We start from the raw sequence: 22434 nt of genomic DNA, 5'->3' as shown, positions 1-22434 counted from the left end.
CCATCCCCTCTCTTCCCTCACGGTCACTCACACACACACAGGGTTTTCCTGGTGTGACTGATTAATGCTGCTCTTCCCCAGGGGCTGAAGGAACATCGTGCTTTGCTCACGTGCTTTGCTGGTGCCTGGCCCATGGCAATAACCATACCAGCTCCTGACGTGGACTAAGTGTTTCTCTGTGCCAGCCACTGAGCTAAGTCCTTCAGGCCCCTGGGTCACCCTTCTCCCCAAAGTCCCTGGTCCCCAGGAAGCAGCCCTCGACCCTATCAAAAATTCACATGGATTTATTAGAATATGAAAAAGATTCGGTTTCTTCTGTACAGGCGGCAGAGCAGCAGTAGCTGTGGTGGCTTTGAACATGGTTGTCAACGTCACCCTTGCATGGTGACTCCTGCCCAAAACAGCACTTACATGGAGAGGAGTGGGGGACAGATGAGTGCCCACTGCCCAGTCCACTGGGAAGGGGAACACTCTGACTATTGCACAACCTTGGGGAAGGGCGTACCCTAGGGAGGAGGACAGACACCAGCAGGCCTGGGCCTGGCCCATGGTGGCAGTGGGGGTAGGAGTGTGTGCCTGTGAGCAAAGGCCTCTGGGGGCCCAGGACCTGCCCACCCACCAGCCCTGGCAGGTGGGAGATGCTCAGGGGAGGCCTCCTCCCCTGAGGACTCAGCTCCACAGAAAGCTGGGTACAGTGCTTGTAAGAGAGGTTCCAGGAGCCAGTAGGGGCAGGGGGAGTGATGAAAGAAGAGAGACCAACAGGAACTGAGTCAGGCCCAAGAAAAAGGAGGTGCCAAGAGGCCCAGCATCTGTGAATTAGAGAAAAACTGATTAGGGTTTGGGGAAGGGGGGTCACTTCTGAAATCAGAACCTTGGGGCCATGGTTAAGAGCCCAGGAGATGGAGGACTGATTTGGGATAAAGTGTTGGGCAGACAGGCACAAATGAGGACAGGTAATTCTCTGGAGTATCATGGCCAGACCTCTGTTCAGAAAGAGGTTTTCAAAATGTTTTAAAAACAGGAATGCCCTCTGTGCAAATAGAATCATACATGGAAGTGTGAACAAACAAAACAGATAAAAAGGCAGCACTTTCTGGAACCCCTGACAGCAGCCCCTGAAGGGCCCAGTGGTCCCCGCTGGAGCAGTCTGGAAAGCTGAGTCATACCATCATCCAAAGGGCCCCAGCTCCAGACAGAGAAGCTCAGAGATGCCCTCAGCCTGCAGCTCTGAGTAAGGGCAGGTCAGGTGGCTGGCCAGGGTGACAGTGCCAGCAGGGGGAGGGTGGGACTGCCATGGGTCACCAATTCCTCCCCCAGTCAGATGCCTGGTCCGCTAGTCTTCCCCCTGTTAACGGAGGGCCTGGCCTACGCCAAAGGACTCCTTGGCTCCTTCCCTTCCCAGGAGGGACCAAGGCCGAGCCAGAGGCTCTTTGGTTAGAAACTAAGATCGATCTGAATGTGGAGGGTGACAGAATGGGAGGGGGTCCTCTGGGGTCTGGGAAACTCAGAGACCTTGGTCCAGGTGTGGGAGAGCCTAGACTGAGAAGGGGCAGGGTTTGCCTCACAGCCCAGCAGGTCTGCCAAATGGATTGGGAAGGCAGTTCTGGTGGGAGGGAGGACGCTTCCCGGGAGGCAGGGGGAGCCGTGCTGCGGTGGGGCTGTGGGCCCAGCTGCCATGCGTGGGGGAGGGGCGGGGCCAATCCAGGTCGGGAAGGACGAGGGGAGCCCCCCCAGCAGCCCCTGCTCTGGTAGGAGAGTCTGTGGTGAGACGGGCACTGCCCGCTGGCCCCAGTGCTACTGGCCCTTGGGGATGAAAGGCTCTCCCTCCCCAGGCTCAGGGTGGGGGCCTGGGTCACTGAGGCAGCGCTGTATCCTCTGGGAACTGGGGCTGTCACTTGGTGCAGGAGTGAAGACGTCGTCGGTGCCCGGGGATGAGGGCTCCTTGGTCCGCATCACGATGCCCCCATCGTCATCATCGTCCTCAGTCATCCTCGCTGGATCCCGGCTCAGCCCCAAGACCTTGCCCTTCAGATCCTCGTTCACCAGGTCCACAGACTCAGGCGACTGTGGGGAGGCTGGGTCGATGGTGATCACAGGCAAGTCGGCCTTTGGCTCATAGGCTAGCGGGTCTGGGGATCAAGAGCAAGATACAAGCTGGCTTTTGCCCCAGAGCCCTGCCCAGCGTGCGCCCCACCTCAGCCCATGCCAGCAACTCCTAGAGAACTTTCCTATGACAGTACCAATCCTGGTACATTCAAATCACTCCACGTGGGCCTTTATGAGCCCTCATCAGAAGTCAGGTAGGTTCTCTTCCTCTCGGACTGGGTTCTCAAAGGTAGGATCGTGTTCCCCTCCTCAGACCTGGGGTTCCCATAGGAGTCCCTCCTCAGACCAAGAATTCAGGCTCCCTCCTGAGTCACCCTGTCCTGGGAGAAGGCCTGCCCTTGTTTCCCCCTCATGTTGGAAATCCCAAAGGTGCAGCGGCCTCCCTGCCAGGCACCTCAGCTAGAGCCCCCGTGGAACACTCTGTCCTTGGGGAGGACAGCAGGACCACTCTTCTGCCCCACTGGGTGAACGCCCTCCTCTACCTGATGTAGGAGAAACTTACGGCTTGGGAGGAGGTCAGGGAGGGAGAAGGCATCCTCCCTTCTAGCTCCCTGGGGCCTGTTCCTGTTGGAGCCTCATCCTCAGGCGAAAGGGTCACTGAGCGCCCAGCCTTGAGGTCCCTCACCAGGCACTCTATGCCCTGCCTTACCTGAGCCGATGCGGGCCCGAGACATGGTGGGCGAGTCCAGCTTGTGGGCTGGCACCGTCAAGTAGTTGTTGATCTGCCAGAGAAAGAGCAGACGGGCTGAGCATGGGCAGCTCCTGGACAGTGCCCAAGACCGGTGTCTACACCCTCCTTTGGTGTGCTGCAGTGCCCACTCCCTCTCTGGCAGGTCCTCATCAGGCTCTTTGTCCGCCTGTGCCAGCACTGGAGCCGGGCTGGCACCTCAGGGGTTCTCCAGGGCTTGGCCGAGGCTCTCAGCAAGCTATGCTGTCTCCAGGGCAGCCATGAACACCCCACACTGCCCTGCCTCTCCCACGGTGACACTGCCCTGGCCTCCAGCTCCAGCCCACCCCTGCCCCTGAGGTACAGACCCATGGAGTCCATTGAGGAGAGGACACCTGGGCCCCGGACAGCTCCCAGGGATCTCAAAGCAGCCCAAGACGCTGAACTCAGCTCCTTCAAAACCTGTTCCTCCCTTAGCGTCCCCTATCTCAGCGGCCACTCCCGCTACCCCAATCAGAAGGCTAGACCTGACCCCTGACTCCTTTCCTCTTCTCTTAGCACCCCCTCAAACTGGTGACTGAGTCTTGCTACTTCCACCTCCTAAGTGTCCCTTGAGTCTACCCGCTCCTTTCCATTTCCCCCACCACCGCCCTAATCTGGGCCACCTCCTCCCCTCTCCATGTCACTCCCTTGCTTAGAACCCTTGGCATATAGCCCAAACCCTTACTAATTAACAAGCTTCCTTGAAAGCTGAGGCCCCTCAGTCTGCGGTCAGGAATTATGCACAGCTTCTTCCTTCTGCCTGACCTTCCTCTGCCCACACTCCCTCCCCCTGGCTCTCACTCCTAAGCTTGCCCTGACCACCTCCCTGTTCAAGGTGCGTAGGGCCCCTTGCACTTCCTGTCCTGCACGGGTTACTGCGTGAGAAACTCTGTAAGGGAAGGAAGGACTGAGCTGACTCACCGCGGATTCAGAGGCTACTCTGCTGCCTGGCACTTAGGAACTGCTCCTCAAGTGCTTCCTGAACAAATGAACGAATGCGTGTGTGCTTTGCTTTGTGACAGGTCCCTTTCCCCCCGGGCCTGAGTTTTCTCACTAGAAAATTAAGGATTAGAGCACGTAGATAGACTCTTCTAGTTCAGCTGCCAGAGGATACAAGAGGGGGCCCTGGCCTCTTCGCTGCTCTGAGTGGGGAGGAGGTGGAGGAGGCAGCTTTCTGGAACCTGCCCTGGGTCTTGGCCTTGAAAACAGCAGAGGAGGTCAAAACCCAGCTCAGAGTGGCTCAGTCCCCAAAAGGGCTTGGTAGTGGGGATGCGGGAAGGAGAAGAAGCCAGGTTCCTGGAGAAAGGTGGAAGCCAGCTCCAGTCCCGGACACACCTTCTGCTCCAGTTGCCGGGCCTTCTGTCTGCGGAGCAGCATCTGGTTCCAGGCTTCCTCGTAGGGGTCAGCCACCAGCGTGTGTCTGTTGTAAGACCGCAGCTGTGGGAGGAACTGCTGTCAGGTCCAGAAGCTGGGCCTGGAGGGGCCGGGGTGGCTTGGGGTGTGTGTGGGGCAGGGCTGGAGCAGAAAGGGGGTGGAGGGGCTCCTCTGCTGGGGTGGGGAGTGGGCAGGGAGCAGCCTCACCCGCTGCCTGGTCTTCTGCAAGTTGTTCCTCAGGATTTTGCGGATCTCCTCTTCCTTGTCCTTGGACAGTGCTGGCAGGATGCGCTCAGCAGGCAGGGACTTGGGGTGGATGTTCCTGGAACAACAAGGCACAGATTAGGGCTCCAAGAAAATTCCTAGGACCCTGGAGCCTGCAGGGCTGGGCCAGAAGGGTCCCCTGGGGATGGCTCAGGTGGGTGGGCCAAGGCTCAGGTACTCAGTGTGGCCCTGCAGCTCTCATGCCCGTCCTGATAGGATGACAGAGGGGCTGTGCTCACTGCCACCCCTACACACCACCCACCAAAGTGGTCTGCTCCACGTGGGTGCCCAGAGGTCAGTATGTGGCTGCAGAAGCTGCCGGGTTGGCCCCTAGCACTCACTGCATGGAAACAGTGGAGACGGCGGAGGGGATCTTGCCCATGCCCCCACTTTCCACCAGCTCAATAGCCTGCTTCATCTCCATCTTGTGGTAGAAAGCGATGAGCTGGGGCTCCTTGGAGCGCTCGCCAGCTATCAGACACTTCTTCACGTACTTCTTATTAAACCGGTTGAGCCTGGTGGAAGGAGGAAGGAGACGGATGGAGCCAGCCTCTAGGGGTGCGGTGATGCCCAGGCCCCGGAAGACCCTTACCTGCCCCTCCCCGCCCTCCTACCCACCAGGCCTGCCACCTACTTGTCCTTCCAATGGTGGTGGCCGTAGTGGCCACAGATGTCTTCAATGCCTGTCAGAAGGTGGTCCAGGAACTGAAACAGGCCCAGGGCCAGGTCAAGCCTCGCTACTGGGCTCCTCCCCTACCAAGACTTCTGCACGGGCCCCCCCATCTTCCAACCCAGGGCAGCTCTGCTCAGCCCAGCCCTGTAGTTCCAAGAGCAGCCAGGAGGTGGCGCCAATACACCACTCATCCTGAACCCCAGTGGACCCTCCGCAGGGCTGGCTGAGCCCCCTCTGAACCCACTTGTGCCCCACACTTGGGACAGGCTCCTGCAGAGGCAGTGGTGGCATGAAGCCCCCTCCTCAGGCTCTTAGCTGTTCATACCAAACCTCCCTATGGTGTACCCTGGTGACCTCAGGAGCCTGAAGGACCACCCAGCACTGGGATGAGAGAGGAAGGGCTGACTGAGGGCACGGGCTCAAGGCCTAGCTGCTCCCCAGCTCCCTGAGCCCCCTCCTGCATTGGAGGGTCCGGGCCCATCTTCCATACCTGCGTGTGGATCTCCTCGTTGATGGAGCGCTTCGTTTCTTGCTTTTTCTTCACAGCCAGCAGATCTACCAGGGGCCGAATGGTCATGCCCTGGGGGGCAGGTGAGTGTCAGGCACTCTAGTTCTGCTACCCTGGCAGGGAGGCCATAGAACCCACTTCCCCCAACCCCCAGGGTCCCTGAGTCTGGGGTGCCCTCTGCTCTGAGGTTTTCAATCTCCCAAGCTCCATGCCAGCACTTATATAAAGGCAGGTCCTTAAGGCCCACATCTTCCTGAAGACACAGCCAGAGGTTTCACAGTCCATCTAGCCAAGTGACACACACAGGTTATCTAGCCCAGGCCAGGGCTTAGAGGGCCCGGGTTCAAGTGTGAGCTCTACCACAGACGTGTTCTGTAACCCCAGGGAAGTCAGGCCTGGCTAGCAGGGAGGACCATCTCCTCTGCCCCCTTGCAGGCCTGCGAGCAAGGACCTAGAAAGAGCAGCAGCAGCTGATTTAACTGCACACTTGCCATGTGCCAAAGCCCCTGTGCTTTACTAGTATTAGCTCTACAACATCCATGACGGCCCTAAGAGGTAGGCCCTTTCACTGTCCCCATTTTACAGATGAGGCAACTGATACATGGAGAGGTTAAGAACTTTCTAAGGTCTCACAGAAGTAATAAAGCTGGATTCAAATCCAGGCAGGGAGGTTCCCTACCTCAATGCTGCCTTATTGAAAGTGGCCTTGGTAAACCATCAGTGTATACAACTGCAAAGTCAAGGTAATAAAATATTTCTGAAGATGGAAGCAGGACAAGATGACAAAAGAGGCAGCCTCCTCTCCTTTTAAATGACAGAAAACAAGTCCAGCCCCAGGAGGTTTCCTCTACCTTGTTTTCTCCCGAGAAGAATGAAGTTTCCCATCTAGGACTTCGCCAGGATTAGTGTCCAGGAAAGATGGAGGGGATGGTAGAGAAACAGAGGCCCACACAGTGTTTCTCACTTGCTCAAGGTCACAGGTCAGGTAAGGAGGAGCAATTTACATCATCCCAGGCTGGGCTTCCTTGGGGCCTCTGAGGGGAGGTGAGGGGTGGGGGTGGGCTCTCAACTAAGCCTGGGTCATTTAAATGCACAGAAATCATGACCAGCAGGCTGGAAGGATTCTTCAGGATCCTCTAGTCCAGTCCCCTCCCTTCACAGATAGAGATCTGAGACCCAGAGATGGGAGGAGAATCTTTCTTGGGGTCACCCTGACGGCAGCAGAGCTTCGTCTGACTCCAGACCGCCTTCTGGAACTGACCTTTCCAGTTCCTCCTGTTGTGTTATAGTGCATTTTACAGATGCAAAAACTAAGATCCTAAGATATTAAATCACTTCCCTAAAGCCCTACAATGAGCGCCCTGGGACTGCTGACTGAACCCACTTCTCTAATGCTGTCTGGGTTCCTAACTAAGCGAGGCAGCATTCTGGTTACTTTACATTCTGATTGGTCACTTTACAATGACTCATTATCATAACTCTCCCTTTACAATGGAGGACACTGAGGCCCAGAAAGGGGCAGTGGCTTGTCGAAGGTTGGTGCAAGTTATCAGTGGAGCTGGGACTAGAACCCGTGGCCCCCTCTCAGGTCACGTGCTTCCTCTTTTCACTGGCAGAGTCAGGGTCCCCAGGCAGGGCTGCTCCACCCTGTCCAGCACCTGCACAAAGACGGTGAAGAAGATGACGGTGATGATGGCCGTGAGGAACAGGTCACACATGGGGAAGTGCTTCTTGTCCAGGAGGTAGCCCAGGGAGAAGGCAATGGCCCCACGCAGGCCCCCGTAGGCGATGATGAATTGGTCCTTGGGGGTCAGCTTCACGATGCGGAACTTGTTGATGAACCAGGTCAGGCCCAGCACACCTGCCAGGGAGGGGATAGAGAAGGGTCAGGCTGTCCCCACCTCTCCTGGCTTCTGCTTCCTCTGTCTGGAGGAAGCCTCCATCAGTAAGCCCACCCAGCGCATTCATTTCTTGGGTCCCTTGGCCCAAGGCGCTCCAAATCCCTCAATCCAAGAGCTAGATGGATCTTTAAGGGGGTCCCCCAACCTGAATGTACTTTAGAGACATCATAGAGGCCTCCAGTGGCAGAAGGTCAGGAGGGGGATGGGAAAAGAGATGAACAGGAGTGGCCACAAACTGATATATTTTAAATATGATGGGTATGTGGGGTCTACTTTTCTACGTGTTTGAGATTTTAGCATGCACGAGATCCTGGGTTCCATCTCCCATACTTCGGCCAAAAAAAAAAAAAGCAGAGGTCAGAGTTCAACCCCAATGCATAGAACCAGACTCTCCGGAGGATGAGGCCCAGGATTAAAGGGGTTTTAAGACAGTGCAGCAAGTAAATGTGACGCTCAGGCCTAATCTCAGAGAGGAGGTGAGATCCAGAGGGGAGAAGCCACACAGTCACTGAGGTAACATACGTCTGGAAGGTACAAGCAGAACCCAAGGGCCCAAGGCCTGGGTCTGTGTGTGCACCCTGTGGCTGGCAGCAGAGGTTTGGAGGAGCCGCCACAGCTTGGCAAGTGCTAAAGCCACCGGTGCCACAAAATGGTGCAGAGACACAGACCTGGCTCTGTGGGCCTTAGTCCCCTCCTCAGACACTGACAGGCTTAGAACTGCAGGGTTCCTAAGGCCCCTCCACTGGCACACCACGACAGTCTCCCCAGAGATTCTGGCCGTCTCTCCCCTCAAGGGCCCATCACAGCCTCAGCATTGTGGAGAGCAGGCGTGGGGAAGCCCCCATCCTGCTGTGCTGGGAGCAGCCAGGAGCCACCCCCGGCCCTCCACACAGTGCAGTTCCCCTGACTTGGGCCCGCGACCTCACCTAACACTCGGGCGATGAGGCAGAAGAGTAGGGTGCTGATGACAAAGGTCCAGTTCCAGTGGTGGGAGCCGGCCACCGTGGAGACACCGAGGAAGATGAAGATGAGGGTCTCGCTGACACTGCTCCACATCTTCAGGAAATATTTGATGGTCGTGTGGGACTTGTGGGAGATGTTGGCCTCCACGTAGGGGCGCATCACTACTCCTGAGGCAATGAGTCTGGGGTCATGGAAGAGTGGGGTTTAGGATTCAGAGTTGAGCTGCACCATCCCTGAGCACCTCCATTGCCAGGGAGGCAGACAGGGGCCCATCTCCAGAGCTCCTCCTACAGGTCAGATGCCCCTGCGGGCTTCACACGCCTGTTCTCACTCAATCCTCTCACCCAACCCTGCAGACATGAGTGTATTCTTGCATTTTCCAGACGAGAGATCTGAGACTTGGAGAAATAAAGTTGTCCATCCGCTGTCATACTGTCAGCAAGTGGCAGAGCTAGGACACAAATGAAGGTCTGTCTGCCCAACTCCTAAGCCTGAGTCTCCTCCCAAAGTCACACTGCCTCTCTACCTAACAGGAGTCAAGTCTGTGGCCTCAGGTTTATCCCCTTGAGTGTGAGGTCCCCTTAACATATGGGGGTCCCCATAGGGAGCTCTATTCCAAGCAGCAGCCCAAGCCCTCCTAGCCTGGCACCTACAGCTGGGTTCCACTCCTGCTGGCCCAGCCTCCTCACTGTTACCCCCTAATCCAGCCTCTGTACTTTCAATGTCCTCCCCTACTGGAAACACCTTTGCACCTCACTGCCTCTCCACATTCCCAACTTCAAGACCCCAATGAAACCTCAGGATCTCCAGGACTTCTCATTTCAAGGGAGGCCCCAAGGGAAGCCCCAGGGGAGCCTCCTTGCCTGACTGCTGAGGGGAGCAGTGAGTGTGAGTGCCTGTATCCAGCTACAACCAAGGGGCTCCCATGAAACAAATGAAGGGAAGAATTAGCTGGAGGCTAGGCCTGCAGAGCTCTGTTGTGCTCCTATGAGCCTGGGGAATCCAAGCTGGTGGCCCCCATCGCGCCCGGACTCACGCCATGATGCCCGACAGGTGGAAGAGCTCGGCTGACAGGTAGGCCATGTAGCTGTAGAGGAAGACGAACAGCGGCTCGATGACACGGATGTGGGAGGTGAACCGGGACGTGAAGGCCGCGATGACTCCGTAGACCACGCCCACAAACACCCCGCCCAGGGACACCACAAAGAAGCTCAGGAAGCCGAGGACGATGTCCACGATGCCCACGCGGTCGTAGTTGGCAAACTCCTCAAAGAGGTGATACAGGACCTGGGGAGGGTGTGCAGGCTGTTTGGCAGGAGAGTGGGGCCCTGCTCCATGGCTCCCTGAGGTCCACCCAGGATGAGCCCATCCCCTCCAGTGACCACCGCTACATGATAGTAGAGAAACCCTGGTGCCAAGCCGGTGCTCAAAACCACTGGTCTGGGGGCCAGGGGGTCTTCAGGCCTGCAGCCTGCTCTGTGGTTAAGAACATAGCTCTGTGGCCAAACTGCCTGGGCTTGGATTCTGGCTCTGCCGCTCCCCAGCTGTATACATGGGCAAGTTACTCAAATCTCCCCATGCTTCAGTTTTCCTTTCCATAAAAAGGGGGTAACAGTACCAACCTTACAGGGCTACTGTGAGATTAAATTAGTAATGAAGGTAAAGTGCCTATCCCAGCGTTAGCTCCCACTGCACCAGTTTGTCTCTCGTGTCCCTGTCTGAATTTCGGTTTCTCCTTCAGCACAAAGCAGGGGAAGTTCAGACAATGAAACAGAACAGGACTTCTTAACTGTGGAAACTCTCTGAAAAGACATACAGCCAGGCCAGACCCCACGTAGACTGTCCGGAAGTGGGGCCCAGAAATCTCTGCTCAATAAGCTCCCCAGGTGGTTGCAATGAACCCAGTTCAGACGCTATGGAACTAGAGGCTCTCTACTGCTTCCCCACCTCTGGGACGGGGCAATAAACGGTCATTGTAACACTATCATCAGACATTTAAGTGGCACTCCATACACTGTAAAGCACTTTGATTATGGTTATCCTGCTTGGCATACCACAGCCTCGTGAGGTGGGCGAGCTAAGGATGCTTGCTCCCTTGCTAAACTGAGGCTCAGAGTGATGAAGTGACTTGTCAGAGGGCCCCCAGCCCAGCAGCAGCAGAACTGAGCTAAGAACTTGCTCCTAGACAGCAGTGGGTGGGGCCTCCTTGGGGTCCACTTTGAGGTTCTGCCACCTCCTAGGTGCTGGCTGTCAGGTCTGCGCCTACATAGCTCTGCCAGGAAACCAGCTGGGGAGTGTCCAGGCCTGGGGGTTGCTGAGGGAGAGGGGACCTGAGGATCCCTGAGAGGGAGCCGTCCAAAGCCCGCAGTACCTGGGCAGCATGTAGAAGCAGGGGTCGGGGAGGTGACCTGCTCCAGGGCAAAGGACCTCCTTTCCAGCCTGGTTCCATTATCACTGGGACTGGAGAGGCAGAGTAGCATAGTGGTAAGCATCTGAGCTCTGGCCTCAGACTGTACAGATCTGAACCCCAGCTACATCACCTATCAGCTAATCTGACCTTGGACAAGTTTCTTAATCTCTCAGTGCCTCAGTTCCCTCACCTAGAAAAACTGGGAATAATTACAGTGCCAACTTCATGGAGTTTCTGTGAGGACTAAATGAGGCAATACACATTCAGACAGGAAGGGTTCAATGAACACCGATTACTACCACCACTGCCACCATCCCAGGGAGGCAAGGCCATGCGCCCCAGGTGGCCGGACTGAGGTATCCACTCTTGCAACTGTGCCCCACTGCTCCCCAATAGTGCCAACCTGAACCCCAACACACAGATCCTCTGGGGAGGGCTTTGTCTCTGGTTTTGCAGACATCAGTGAGTGTGACATCCGTAAGAACCCCAGATGCAGGCTAAGAACTGCAATCCCTGTTACAGGTGGGGAAACGGCTGGTGTGGTAACCCTGGGCAAGAGCTGGTGCTAGAAGACACAGGATGGAGGCCGGCCTGCTCAGGCCAGGCCGCTGTGTTACTGGCCTCAAGAGGAGCTGACGAGGGCGGCAGAGGAGGAAATGGGAGAGGAAGCGAGGCTGTCGGCAGCCGACCACCACTGCCTGTCTCTTCTTTGAGGTGCAGCTTCCTGAGGGGCTGGGGGTGAAGTGGGAGTGTGGGTGTGAGCGTGCATGAGGCGTGCACACGTGTCCCTTCATTTTCCTGTGTGCGCAGCTGCTCTCTGAGGGGTCCAGCTATGAGGGGGATGGAGGTGTTTTCACAATACGATGTGTGCACATACACATATCTGTTTCCTGAGGAAGCCGGCTGGGAGGAAGGGCATTTGTAAACATACACAGTGTTGCCATGTGCAGACCCTGCAGTGCGGGTGTCTGTACTTGCTAGACCCAGGAGGAAAGCACTAAATACTCTGCCACTTTGCAGCTATCATGGGTGAGGCCCAGAGAGGTACAGTCACTTGCTTAAGGTCACACAGTAAGTAAGGGGGCCAACCCAGATCAACCCATTTTACTTATCACTTTCTGGAGGTTTTAGAGGCAAGGTACCCTTCCACAATTGCTGCCCCAAAACTTGGCACAAAATAAACTTTAACTTAAGACACAGTCAACACGAAAGCTGAAATGCCCCTCAGAGACTAAATGGGCTATAAAGTGTAAACTGAGGTACAAAGAGGATAAGTAACTTAACCAAGACCATCTCACAATCCGCCAGAGACGGACATACGACCTGGTAAGGCAAAGAGCTCAGGCTCTGGTGTCAGACAGACCTGGTTTCTAAATTTGTTTCTATCATATTCTAGCAAGCTACCTAATGTCTTTGGGCCTGACAAATCCTCTGTAAAGTGAGAATAATAAGCACCTCTTAAAGTGGTCACGAGGATGAAATGAGATAACCCACGTCCAGTGCCCAGTACAATGGCTGGCCCACAGTAAGCAGGAACGGACATTTGCTATCTTATTACTATTCTTAGCAGGTGGATGTGGGATTCACTCTGGACCTGGATTCGGGTCTGTCTTGTGTGCAGGTGGGTGTGGTCCCTGCCCCCTCACCACAGTGACGGCATCGTTGAGTAGGGACTCCCCGAAGACAAGGATATGTAGCAGCTCGTTGATGTGAATTTCCTCGAAGACGGCTAGCACGGCCACGGGGTCCACGGCTGAGATGATGCTGCCAAAGAGCAGGTTATCCAGGAGGCCGATGTTGTTAATCTGCTCACCGCCCACCAGGCACACGGCGTACATGAGGCCACCCAGGAAGAAGGCGTTCCACAGCGTGCCCACCACGGCGAAGATGAGGATGGTGCCCAGGTTCTCTGTGAACTGCCTCAGTGGCAGGAAATAGCCCGCATCCAGGATGATGGGCGGCAGCAGGAAGAGGAAGAAGACATCTGACTGCAGGAAGGGGGGGGTCTCGCCCACGCCCTTGATGAGGCCCCCTACCAGCAGCCCCACCACGATCAGCAGGCAGCTCTCCGGGACAATGCTGGAGATAGTGGGGATCACATGGAAACCTGTGGAGGTGAGAGAATGGGAGGCCATAGGCTTGTGGGGAGCCAGGAGGGCAGGCTGCGGACAGGGCTGGGGACAGGGGCAGCTGGTGAGAGGGGCACAGGTTTGGTTTCAGAGGGCTGCTCTGTTAACTCTCTGAACCTCATCTTCCTCACCTGTAAAATGGAGGTGATAATCACAGCTTCACAGGGTTGCTGTACAAACAAAGTGACGATGTTGTTAAAGCGCTTTTATCAAAGGACATACAGATGTGATCTCTGTCACTGTCATAAAGTAGTAGAAAGCAGCAGCTCTGTATGCCTCTAGAAAGCAGAAATTATCCATTCATTACCGAGCCTCCAAGTACCTCCAAGTTCCCTGATCACCCTGTCAGCCCAGGTGAGCACAGGAGTCCTACTCTGGTGCCTTCCCTTCTCACAACTTCAATCCACAATCCAAAGGGCATTACCTACACCTGAACCCAAGTCATCTTTCCAGGCACGTGTTCAGGGAGGCAGCTATGAGCTCAAGACTGGGCATAACAATCTAATAATTCTGTCCAAGGGAAGACAGCAAGTACCCCATCATGGAGGTGTTTAAGCAGAAGGCAGGCAACTGGCTGATGAAGTGACACAGGAGACAGGAGAAAGCAGAGGAATCAAAGAATATCAGCGCAGGAGGGAACCTGGGGCTCATACTGCCCAGGGTTTGCAAACATGCAGAACACACGCAGCGACCTCCAACCCCGGAGCCACATGCTTTCCTGCTGAGCCCAGAGAGCTGCTCAGGAAGCCAACGGCCATCAGTCAGTTTTGCATGTGAGACAAAACCTATTTGCCACCCTGTTTCCTGAACCCAATCACACGCACTTTAAAGATGGGGCAACTGAAGCTCAGAAAGGGGAAGGGACTTGCCCGAGGCCACACAGCAAATCAGTAGCAGAACCAGGACAGAATCCAGGTCTGACCCACTAGCTCCCATCAAACTCTGCAGTTCTGTAAGTCAACCCCTCCTTCCTTCCCATTAAAGCATAAAATGCCCTTTTGCCTGAGACCCGCCAACCATCTCCCCAAGCCACGTCCTGACCAGCAGCTGCAGCAGCAGCAGGTCACCCTCTGCAGCAGGACCCCTTGGGGCTTCAAATCCAGAGCTGAGAGGTAGCAAAAATCTCCTTCGGAGAGGTCCCCTCTTAATATCAGGTTTGGCCCCAAGCTCCTTATGGGTTTTTGGTTTGTTTTGGGTAGGGAGGCGGGTGAAGACCTGAGCATCTAGCTACATGTTGGGCATATAACCCCCAGGTTCCACGTGGTTAAGAGGGCATGATGCTGTGCTCATGGTGAAAGCTCTCACTCTCCTCTCCCTAGCCTGTAAGCTTTGTGCAGGTACATTCCATATAGTTTATGATTATATACCCCCAGGGCTGGGGACACAGTAGCTGCTCAACAAGTATCTATGGATTTGAAAATGCAAAGGGCTGGGCCAGGACCCACGTGATTCCAGATAACCTACCTGGCCAGGCCTCTCCTCTCCTCGCCCCGGAGATCCCTGGGAAGGGAGAGGAACATCCTTCCTCATGCCCAAAGCCCCTCCTACTCTCCGGGGCTGATCTGGGTAGTGCCAGTGAAGCTACAAGTCAAGACTCAATACACCGTCTTGGCCCAGAACCTTGTCACAGAGCCAAGCACCTAGGAGACACTCAAAACATGTTGGCAAAAAATATATCTCCATCCTAGGCCAGGAGACTTCAAACAGACCTGACCAAAAGTCACCTCTTTTGATGAAAAGTCCCTCCATCTTTGTAGTGTTCACCAGTAACTCCCAGTGTTGACTTGGCTGGTGCACAGGGGAGAGATCATACTGACTCCAAGTTTCTCTGCTGTAAAGTCCAAACTTCCAGCACTGCCTCTGTCATCAGGTCTTGCTCGCTTCCCATGCTGCCCACTCTCAATCCTTATGTTTCAACTTTGACAAATTCCTTGTAATTCCCCCAAATGAGCTTTATCCTCTTTTGGCGGTAGAACTTTGCCTAGTCTAGTTTGCCTCTCCAGAATACCACTTCTGTACCTCTACCCCAACCGTGTGTGGCTGATACCATATCCTTCTGCCTGCCTCCTCCTCCAGGAAGCATTCCCTGACCACCCTTGTCTGCCCAGGTTAGGGCAAAAGTCCTTCTCTGGTGTCTCCCCTATCATAACCTTCTATCCACAGTCATCGCCCAGACTCCTCTCTCTTCTTGGCACCCAGCAAGGTCAGACAACAGAGGCAGAAGCAGCAGGGACAGGACAAGGGCACTATAGCTGAGATCTGCACTGCCCTGGAGGGGAGACAGGATAGCATGGAGGGTCCAGGGAGTAGAACTCCTGCAGGCATAGACCGGCTTCTGCCAGCTGACCTTCTCAACACCCTCCCTTCCCCACTGCCCGGGAGTTGAGCACCAATAGCTGCTGCAGGAGAAGGCAGAATCTAAAGAGACAGCCCAGGGCAGGTGGAGGATGGCTTCCACCTCCACCTAGCAAGTTAGGCTCTGAAACTGTCTCCCTGCTCTCTTGCCATTGGTCCAATCCACAGAGCTTTCTGGCCCCAGGAAGTGCCAGGCATGCACTGGAGACCCAGAGACAAGTAAGCCACAGTCCCCTGGGGTGGGGGTACTGGGGGTTGTGTGTGTGAAACGAGCCGAGAGCAATAACATGAAGAATGTTCATTACTCCTGAAGGTGCACCAGATGCCAGGCCTTGTGCTGGGAACCTGGCACGTCACCTCTTCAGTCCTCACAAAAGCCCTGTTGGATAGATATTGTCCCCATTTTGCAGAAGAGGAAGCTGAGGCTTGGCAACATTCAGTAGCTTCCCCAGAGTCTAAAGTAGGAGTTCCCCTCTAGCTCAGAACATCTCAAACCTGTGGCAGAGAGAGCTAAGTAACCCTTTACGCAGGCGCGGGTGTGTTCTCTGAGCCAGGCAGCGCTGTGCACTCGGAGCACTGAGGTTGCCCAGGGTCAGAACCTCTGTGCGGAGCTTGTGAGGACGGCCATGCTTTTCCCTACCTGGGGACCTTCAGGCTAGCAGGCCTCCATCCCTAGATGAAGAGACAGCTACTTGACAGATGAAAACCTGGTGCTCAGAGGAGGCAGGACGTGCCCAGGTCACCCAGGACTAGGTCCCAGGCCTCCAGACACGGGTGTAGTGCACTTTCTTCCAAATAAGCCAGCTCTCAGAGTACCTGGGCTGGGGCCTCATTCCGGGAGCGGATCCCCCCAGGTCTTCCTGTGTTGGCCCTGCCTCTCACGGTGCAGAAGGAACTCCGGGCCCTAATGAGGAAGGGGAGGGCAGGTCCAGGCTGAGGAGGAAGAAGGTCTGGGATCCACTTTGGCTCCTCGCCCACGGGTAGGCGGCACGTTACTGGAAAGCAGCTTCAGGGGGAGGGGTGGATTCTGTCATCAGGCGCAGTGGCTCAGGGCGGGGTAGGGGGGCCTGTGGGCCTGTTCTGGCTTGTCCTCTCCCAAGGCCCTGACTCTACCGGTCATCCCCACCCTGTATCTCTGGAGAGTCCCTTCGAAGTGCAGGAAGCTTGCTTACCCTGAGTGTGGTGAAAGGGGTGCAGCTGGGGCCCCTGGTCCCCTGACAAAGGCCCAGCATTGAGGTGGGACCCCAAAATGCCAAGAAACAAGGCAAAGCTTCCAGGGCCCGAACCTGTGGCAGAGGTGATGTCACCAGGATGGAATCAGGGGGTGGGGCAGAGGCAGTTAGATCCAGAGCCCTGAGAGCTGAAACAGAATTTGGAGAGCATCCAAATCCTCCATTACAGGGTTAGAGAAACTGTGACTCCAAGAGAAGCGGTGACCCATCAGTGGTCACGACCAGTCCCACCACAAGAACCCACAAAGCTCCAAGGCCAGTGATCACTCAGGCCATATGGCCTCCTGCTGGAGCACCCAGTCCTCCCAGAGCACGGAGGATGGAGAAGGTGTGGAATTCAACAGCTCCCCGCCACAGGGCAAACCTGCCGACACAGTTGGGGGCTGGCCTCCCTTTTAAATGAAGAGGCTGAGGGAAGGGAGAAGTGTTTCTCACTCTGTCCAGTACAGGTGGCAGTGGGGCAACTGGGGGCACTGGGGAACACACACACACATTCCCTGCACTCTCAACTCTCTGACACACTCACCCTCTCACACTCACTCCCCTATGCACACAATAGCCTACATTCTTGCTCTCTCTCACTCTCACCCACACTCTCACTTCCTTACACACACTCACATGTACTCAAATTGAACAGACTCTTGACCAAACTTCAAATTGGTGAGGGGCTCCTGGTCCTCTGCAGCCTCCCTGATCGTCACCGTGAGGACATTTTACTTACATCTCCTCCGACTGTCCCCATCTGCTGGGACTGGCACAGTGGAGCAGGCAGGCAAGGCAGTCCCATGTCTCCCTTGGTTGCCAGGGTGACTAGACACCCCTGATCCCACTTCCCACATCTGTTCCCTGGCCTGGGCGGTCAGAGGGGAGTGCTGGGAAGAGGGGCCTCCCTGGCCCTCCAGTGCCGGGTCACCAGGGACCCCGGTGCATGTGAGGGGCTCTGCCGCCCTAGTTCCAGGCCTGAGGACTGCTCTGGGGCTGCAACTTGGCCAGGTCCCAAGGGATTCCTGGTTACACAACGATTCCATTTCTTTAACTCCCTCTTCAACTGCCCCAGCAACCAGTCTCAACTATAGTAATGAAAGGTAATAACCTCCTGACGAAAGCCTGGCACTCTACAGTTTATAGCAGTGTGCTCTGAGTAACTCGTCTGCATCTCGCCAAGCTCTGGGACGTCACAATTACCATCCCTTCATTTTAGAAATGAAGAAACTGAGGCACAGAAAGGGGAAGCAATTTGCTCAAAGTCAAGTAGCTGGGAACCAATTCAAATCCAGGCAGTCTCTGGCTCCAGGCTATGTTCCTAGTCACTTCCATTACCCCTGGCTTTATTCTTATTTTATTCCTAAGGGGAGCATCAGAACCCAAAACTGAAGAGCTCCAAAGTGGTTCCCTGAGCCAGACGTGGTATTTCTTTCCATGAGCTCTTCTCCAGGGAAGTCTCATGGCTGCTTTCCACCCTAGAGGCCTCGCAGAGACCTTGGAGGAATCTTTCCTACCTTTTCTGCCAGCCTCTTCTCTCCCCAGTCAACTCGGCCAGAAGGGGTCAGTCTTCCCCTAAACTCCTAGGGCAGGAGGTGGAATTCTCAGACTGCACAGCCCCTGCCTGCCTCGTTTCCACTGGGGCTGGAGGGTCCTTTGGGGCAGGAGGGGCTCTGATTTTTCTTGAGTCAGATTCTTCTCAGTGTTGATGGTTCCCACCATCAACGTCAGCTCCAAGGACCAGGGAGAAAGATAAACCAGATGCAGCCGCTGCCTCAGTAGGTTTGCAGCCAGACCAGCAGAGCACTCGCCACTCTGCCCTGGGTTCTAACCAGGGTGCAGCTACTGAATAGCCTGGTGGCCTTGGGCAAGTTATATCTCCCACCCTTAGTTCTCCCATCTGTGGAAGAGCCTACTTCAGAAGGTTTCTGGAGCAAAAGAGGACATTTAAGGCTGAAGAATGCCAAATAATGCTGGCACTCAACATTAGCAAAAGTGGTGACTGCTATTATTATAACCTTCTTCAAAACCCAGGTATAACATGGATCAGTCTACAATATCATGACCTACTGGTGAGCACTTGCTCATCACTGGGTTTTAAGCTCCCTAAGGGTGGGAACTTTTCAGAGTCATCTGGGTCTCCAGCTTTCAGCACAGAACAGGCATTAACTATTTGTGAACTGAGATAAAACTGACTTTCAGATATGAAGTGTGGGAAAGAGAAAGGAGATGGTCGGGAAGGCTCTGAAGTTTCAAGAGTAGGTGACGCTCCCAGAGTAGAGACCATCTGAACTGGGCTTTGAAGGATCAATAGAAGTTTACCAGAAAGAGAAGCAGGAAAAAACCATTCTAGGGTCTGTATTCTCTAAAGAGCCCAGCACAAGTATTCTGCACGTAGCAAATGGATGTATGGGTAATGAATGAATGAAAAACAAGGAAAGAAAAAGACAACAGAAAGGCAGGCTGACCTCACCAGGCCTTTGCCAATATCCAAATATGAGTGCTGCTGGGAAGATTAAATGAGATGATGTCTGTAAAACACTTAGCACAATACCTGTGACACGTGTCTCTGAGTTGGTCCCTCTTCTGTAACTGGGATGAAGATGCCACTGCCAGGGTGTCTGTGTCACTGAGATCATTTATTTAGAGCTCCTGGGCCAAAGGAGTCACCCAATAAATGACAATTTTTTAAAAAATGTAAACCAACAGTGCCCACTCAGTAAGACTGTATTTGATCTTGATTCACTTTAAGATACAATCTCCAGCACAGAGAAGGAGAAAAACACATACTGGACACTTAGAGTGTCTGATGCAAGGTGCTATGCTGAAGCTTTTACGTATTTCCTCTCATTTCATCTCATATCCTGACCCCCATTTGACAGATGAAGAAACTGAGGCTCAGAGAGATGAAGTGACTTGCCCAAGGCTACCTAGGTAGGAAGGGGCAGAGTCAAAATTAGAACCTGAGTCTCCTAATTGCCATTTCTTTGTGCCAGGCTGCTAACTAAGCCTGTCGGCATCATCAGGAAGAGAATTCAAGTCTGCAATATGCCTCCCCTGAAAAACAGCCATAAATAACTCTGATTCAAGTACATGGGGTGGAATCGTTCTCTATGCCAGGGGAGTCAGTCTCTCTCTGGGCCTTCCCCCATCATTCTTCCAAATGGCACCTGTTTCTCCTGCCTGTTTCAATCCACATCTCAGGGAGATAGGGCCCTACTCTCTGGGAACTCAAGTCTGGGTGGGAAATTAGCTAATAAGCTAGTTGAGAACACAGTACCGTATGCTGGACCACCTGAGGCATGGGAAAACAAGGACTGGGCCAGGAGGCCAAAACTCAGGTTTGAGGCCCAGTTCTTCCCTTGAGTAACCAGGAGGCGTTGAGCAAATCATTACACTACAGACGGACCTCAGTTTCCTCATGTGCAGACAAGTGAGAATCAAAGGACCTGACACAGAAGCACCCTGTACATTGTGAAGTGGCAGACAAACTTCAGAGAGAGATAAGGACAGAAATGCCACATGGGTCCGGGGACCAAGGAGACTTGAGAGCAATAGGCAGAGTGGTGCTGGCGACTTGAGAGCAATAGGCAGAGTGGTGCTGCGACTGCCAGCCCTCTCGGAGACCAGGCAGGAGAGGCTGTGATCAGGATTCTGGGTTTCGGGAGCTAGCCGAGCTCAAGGTTACCCCTTAGCACTAAACCAATTCCTTTACTCCAGTTGCTAGAAGTACCCAAACCCCATCTCTGTGCACACAGAGGGGAATTCTTCACCTTGAACTTCTATCCACCTTTCAAAACCCAGTGCAGGTGTTACCTCTTCTGGGAGGTCTTCCCTGAACTCCTAGGCTGAGTCACATGTTGCTGCAAACTGAGGAACGGGAGCTCAGCTCTATAGCTGGTGTTCTAGTTGGCTTGGCAGCCCAGGCACAGCCCAGGACCCCACAGAGGTGACATTCAGGATAAGAGGGTTAAAGGAATGATGGAAGCTTCCTAAAGGACATAGGATTGAAGTTGGGTCTGGCTCGCAGAGGTTGGGGGTGGGGGGCTGGGGGGCTGGGAGAATAGTGAACAAATGAACAGGGAAGGCATCTCAAAAGCCTTCCAAGAACCCCGAGGCCCCAGCCTGAAATGAGACTGAAAGTGAGGGAAGTGCTGGCACACGGCTGGAGTAGGAAGATCGTGCTGGGGTGGCACCTCTAGGCACCCAGCACAGCCTCCCCACTCATCTAAGCTCTCCATAAACATTTGTTGAATGAATTTCACTCCGGCAGATTCTCCCCAGCCCCCACAGGAAAGGTGTTGGATGGAGAGTCCCCATGCAGTAGAGATGGAGGATGACTCACAGGGGAGGGGAGGGAGGGACACAGACCAGGGACTGGCAGTAAACAGTCTATGTGTGTTGACAAGATACAGAGCTCCAGCAGCCAACGGCAGGGCCTGGCAGGGAGAGGTGTCCACGCAGCCAGTCAGGGTGGCAGCTCAGGGGGGTGGGGTAGGACCTCAGGCTCCAAAGACTCCCGTGGCTGGTTTGGTGACCATGTGATATACACTGGTTTCTTTTTATCTTTTTCAAAATATATATTAGTTTTGTGATTTTAAACGAATCCCATGGTCATTTAAAACTTTTCCTCAACAATATATAAGTGCACTAAGTCAAAGGAGAGTAATTTATCAATGATTCTCCCTTTCCTGTGCCCACCACACACCCTCCCAACCCCCAATCCACACTGTTAACAGTTTGATACACAAACTTCCAAATTTTTCTGCACCTATAATTTTAGATTTTGTGTTTCAGTGGTATATTCCACATACTGTGCTGTAACTGCTTCTGTGGGGCAGAGACCATGCTAAGCACTTCACTGCAGCGTCTGGTTTAATTCTCTAAACAACCCTACTGCAGTAGATACTATTATTGTCCTCATTTTAAGGTAAGCAAAGAGGTCAGAGGGATGACCACTTACATGCCCTAAGATCACAGAGCCAGGGCTACAGAGCAGTGTTTCAGACCCAGGCCGACCTGCCCCTCCCCCCCCACCCCTGCCCCCTTCACTGTGTGTATGGCCTTGCCTGTGCCATCATGTACTGGATGGTCCCTCCACGGTGGCTTTGGGCTGAAGGCTAGTTTCTTAAACTCTGAGATCCTCCACTAAGAGCCCCAGACAGGCCCTCCCTCTGTGTCTGGGAGTGAAACCAGGAGGCCTTGGCTTCTGCTTTCTCCTGACCCAGAGGTACCACTGGCGTCAAAACAAATCTAAATCACATCTTTTGCAAAGGAGGCCCTTCTGGGCTCCCCAGATTTCAGCCATGGAGTGTGGAGGAGAGGAAAGCACCAAATGCTTGAGCTGGAAAAGAACCTGGGATGAGTCTGGTTTCAAGCCAAGGTCTCCCTCCTTTCCTGGTGCCCCAAGGTGTGCAGCTCCCCTGCACGGGCTCTCCCCTTTCTGGCCCATCCCTGTCCCTGGCCCTGTCCTGACTCCTGCCAGACTGCCCCTCAGGACTTGCAGGCAGCAGCAGGAGTTCCAAGCACCAGTCTGCCCCACACCTGGCGTAAGGAAGAAACAAGAGGCTCGATAAGCGAGGTTCCATTTCCAGAAACTTTAGAGCCCTGGGAAAGCTGGATGTTTCATTTCTTTTATTTTTGCTGGGGGTAGGGTGTAGTTTGCAAAATGCAAATTTAAGAGAAAACTGGAATTGAGTATATCAAATACCTGCTGTTCTTCATGCCCTAGTTGAAAGTCACTTAGGTTAGAAGCACAACAATGAATTAAATCCATCATATATAACTTGAACTTCTCACAAGATCATCACACTTAGATAAAGAGAGGT

The 22434-nt window shown here is 54.2% G+C and overlaps 1 protein-coding gene across 1 annotated transcript in view; it reads right to left on the bottom strand.

Annotated features, from left to right (window-relative positions):
• Positions 1-268: 268 nt before the first annotated feature.
• SLC9A1 (solute carrier family 9 member A1) overlaps positions 269-22434 on the bottom strand; it is a 47209-nt gene continuing 25043 nt past the window's right edge. The window contains exons 2-12 of the mRNA XM_010947994.3: positions 12555-13015; positions 9535-9785; positions 8462-8679; positions 7293-7495; positions 5617-5706; positions 5088-5158; positions 4795-4968; positions 4397-4511; positions 4151-4252; positions 2756-2828; positions 269-2129 (exon numbers count right to left, since the gene is read on the bottom strand). Of these exons, the coding sequence (XP_010946296.1) occupies positions 1795-2129; positions 2756-2828; positions 4151-4252; positions 4397-4511; positions 4795-4968; positions 5088-5158; positions 5617-5706; positions 7293-7495; positions 8462-8679; positions 9535-9785; positions 12555-13015 (2093 nt within the window). The 3' untranslated portion in view covers positions 269-1794. The remainder of the gene's footprint in view (positions 2130-2755; positions 2829-4150; positions 4253-4396; positions 4512-4794; positions 4969-5087; positions 5159-5616; positions 5707-7292; positions 7496-8461; positions 8680-9534; positions 9786-12554; positions 13016-22434) is intronic.

Source organism: Camelus bactrianus, chromosome 13 (assembly GCF_048773025.1).
Source record: "Camelus bactrianus isolate YW-2024 breed Bactrian camel chromosome 13, ASM4877302v1, whole genome shotgun sequence".
Classification (NCBI taxonomy): Eukaryota; Metazoa; Chordata; class Mammalia; order Artiodactyla; family Camelidae; genus Camelus; species Camelus bactrianus.
Note: the sequence above shows the minus strand (reverse complement) of the source record. Positions and strands in the feature narration are given on the sequence as shown.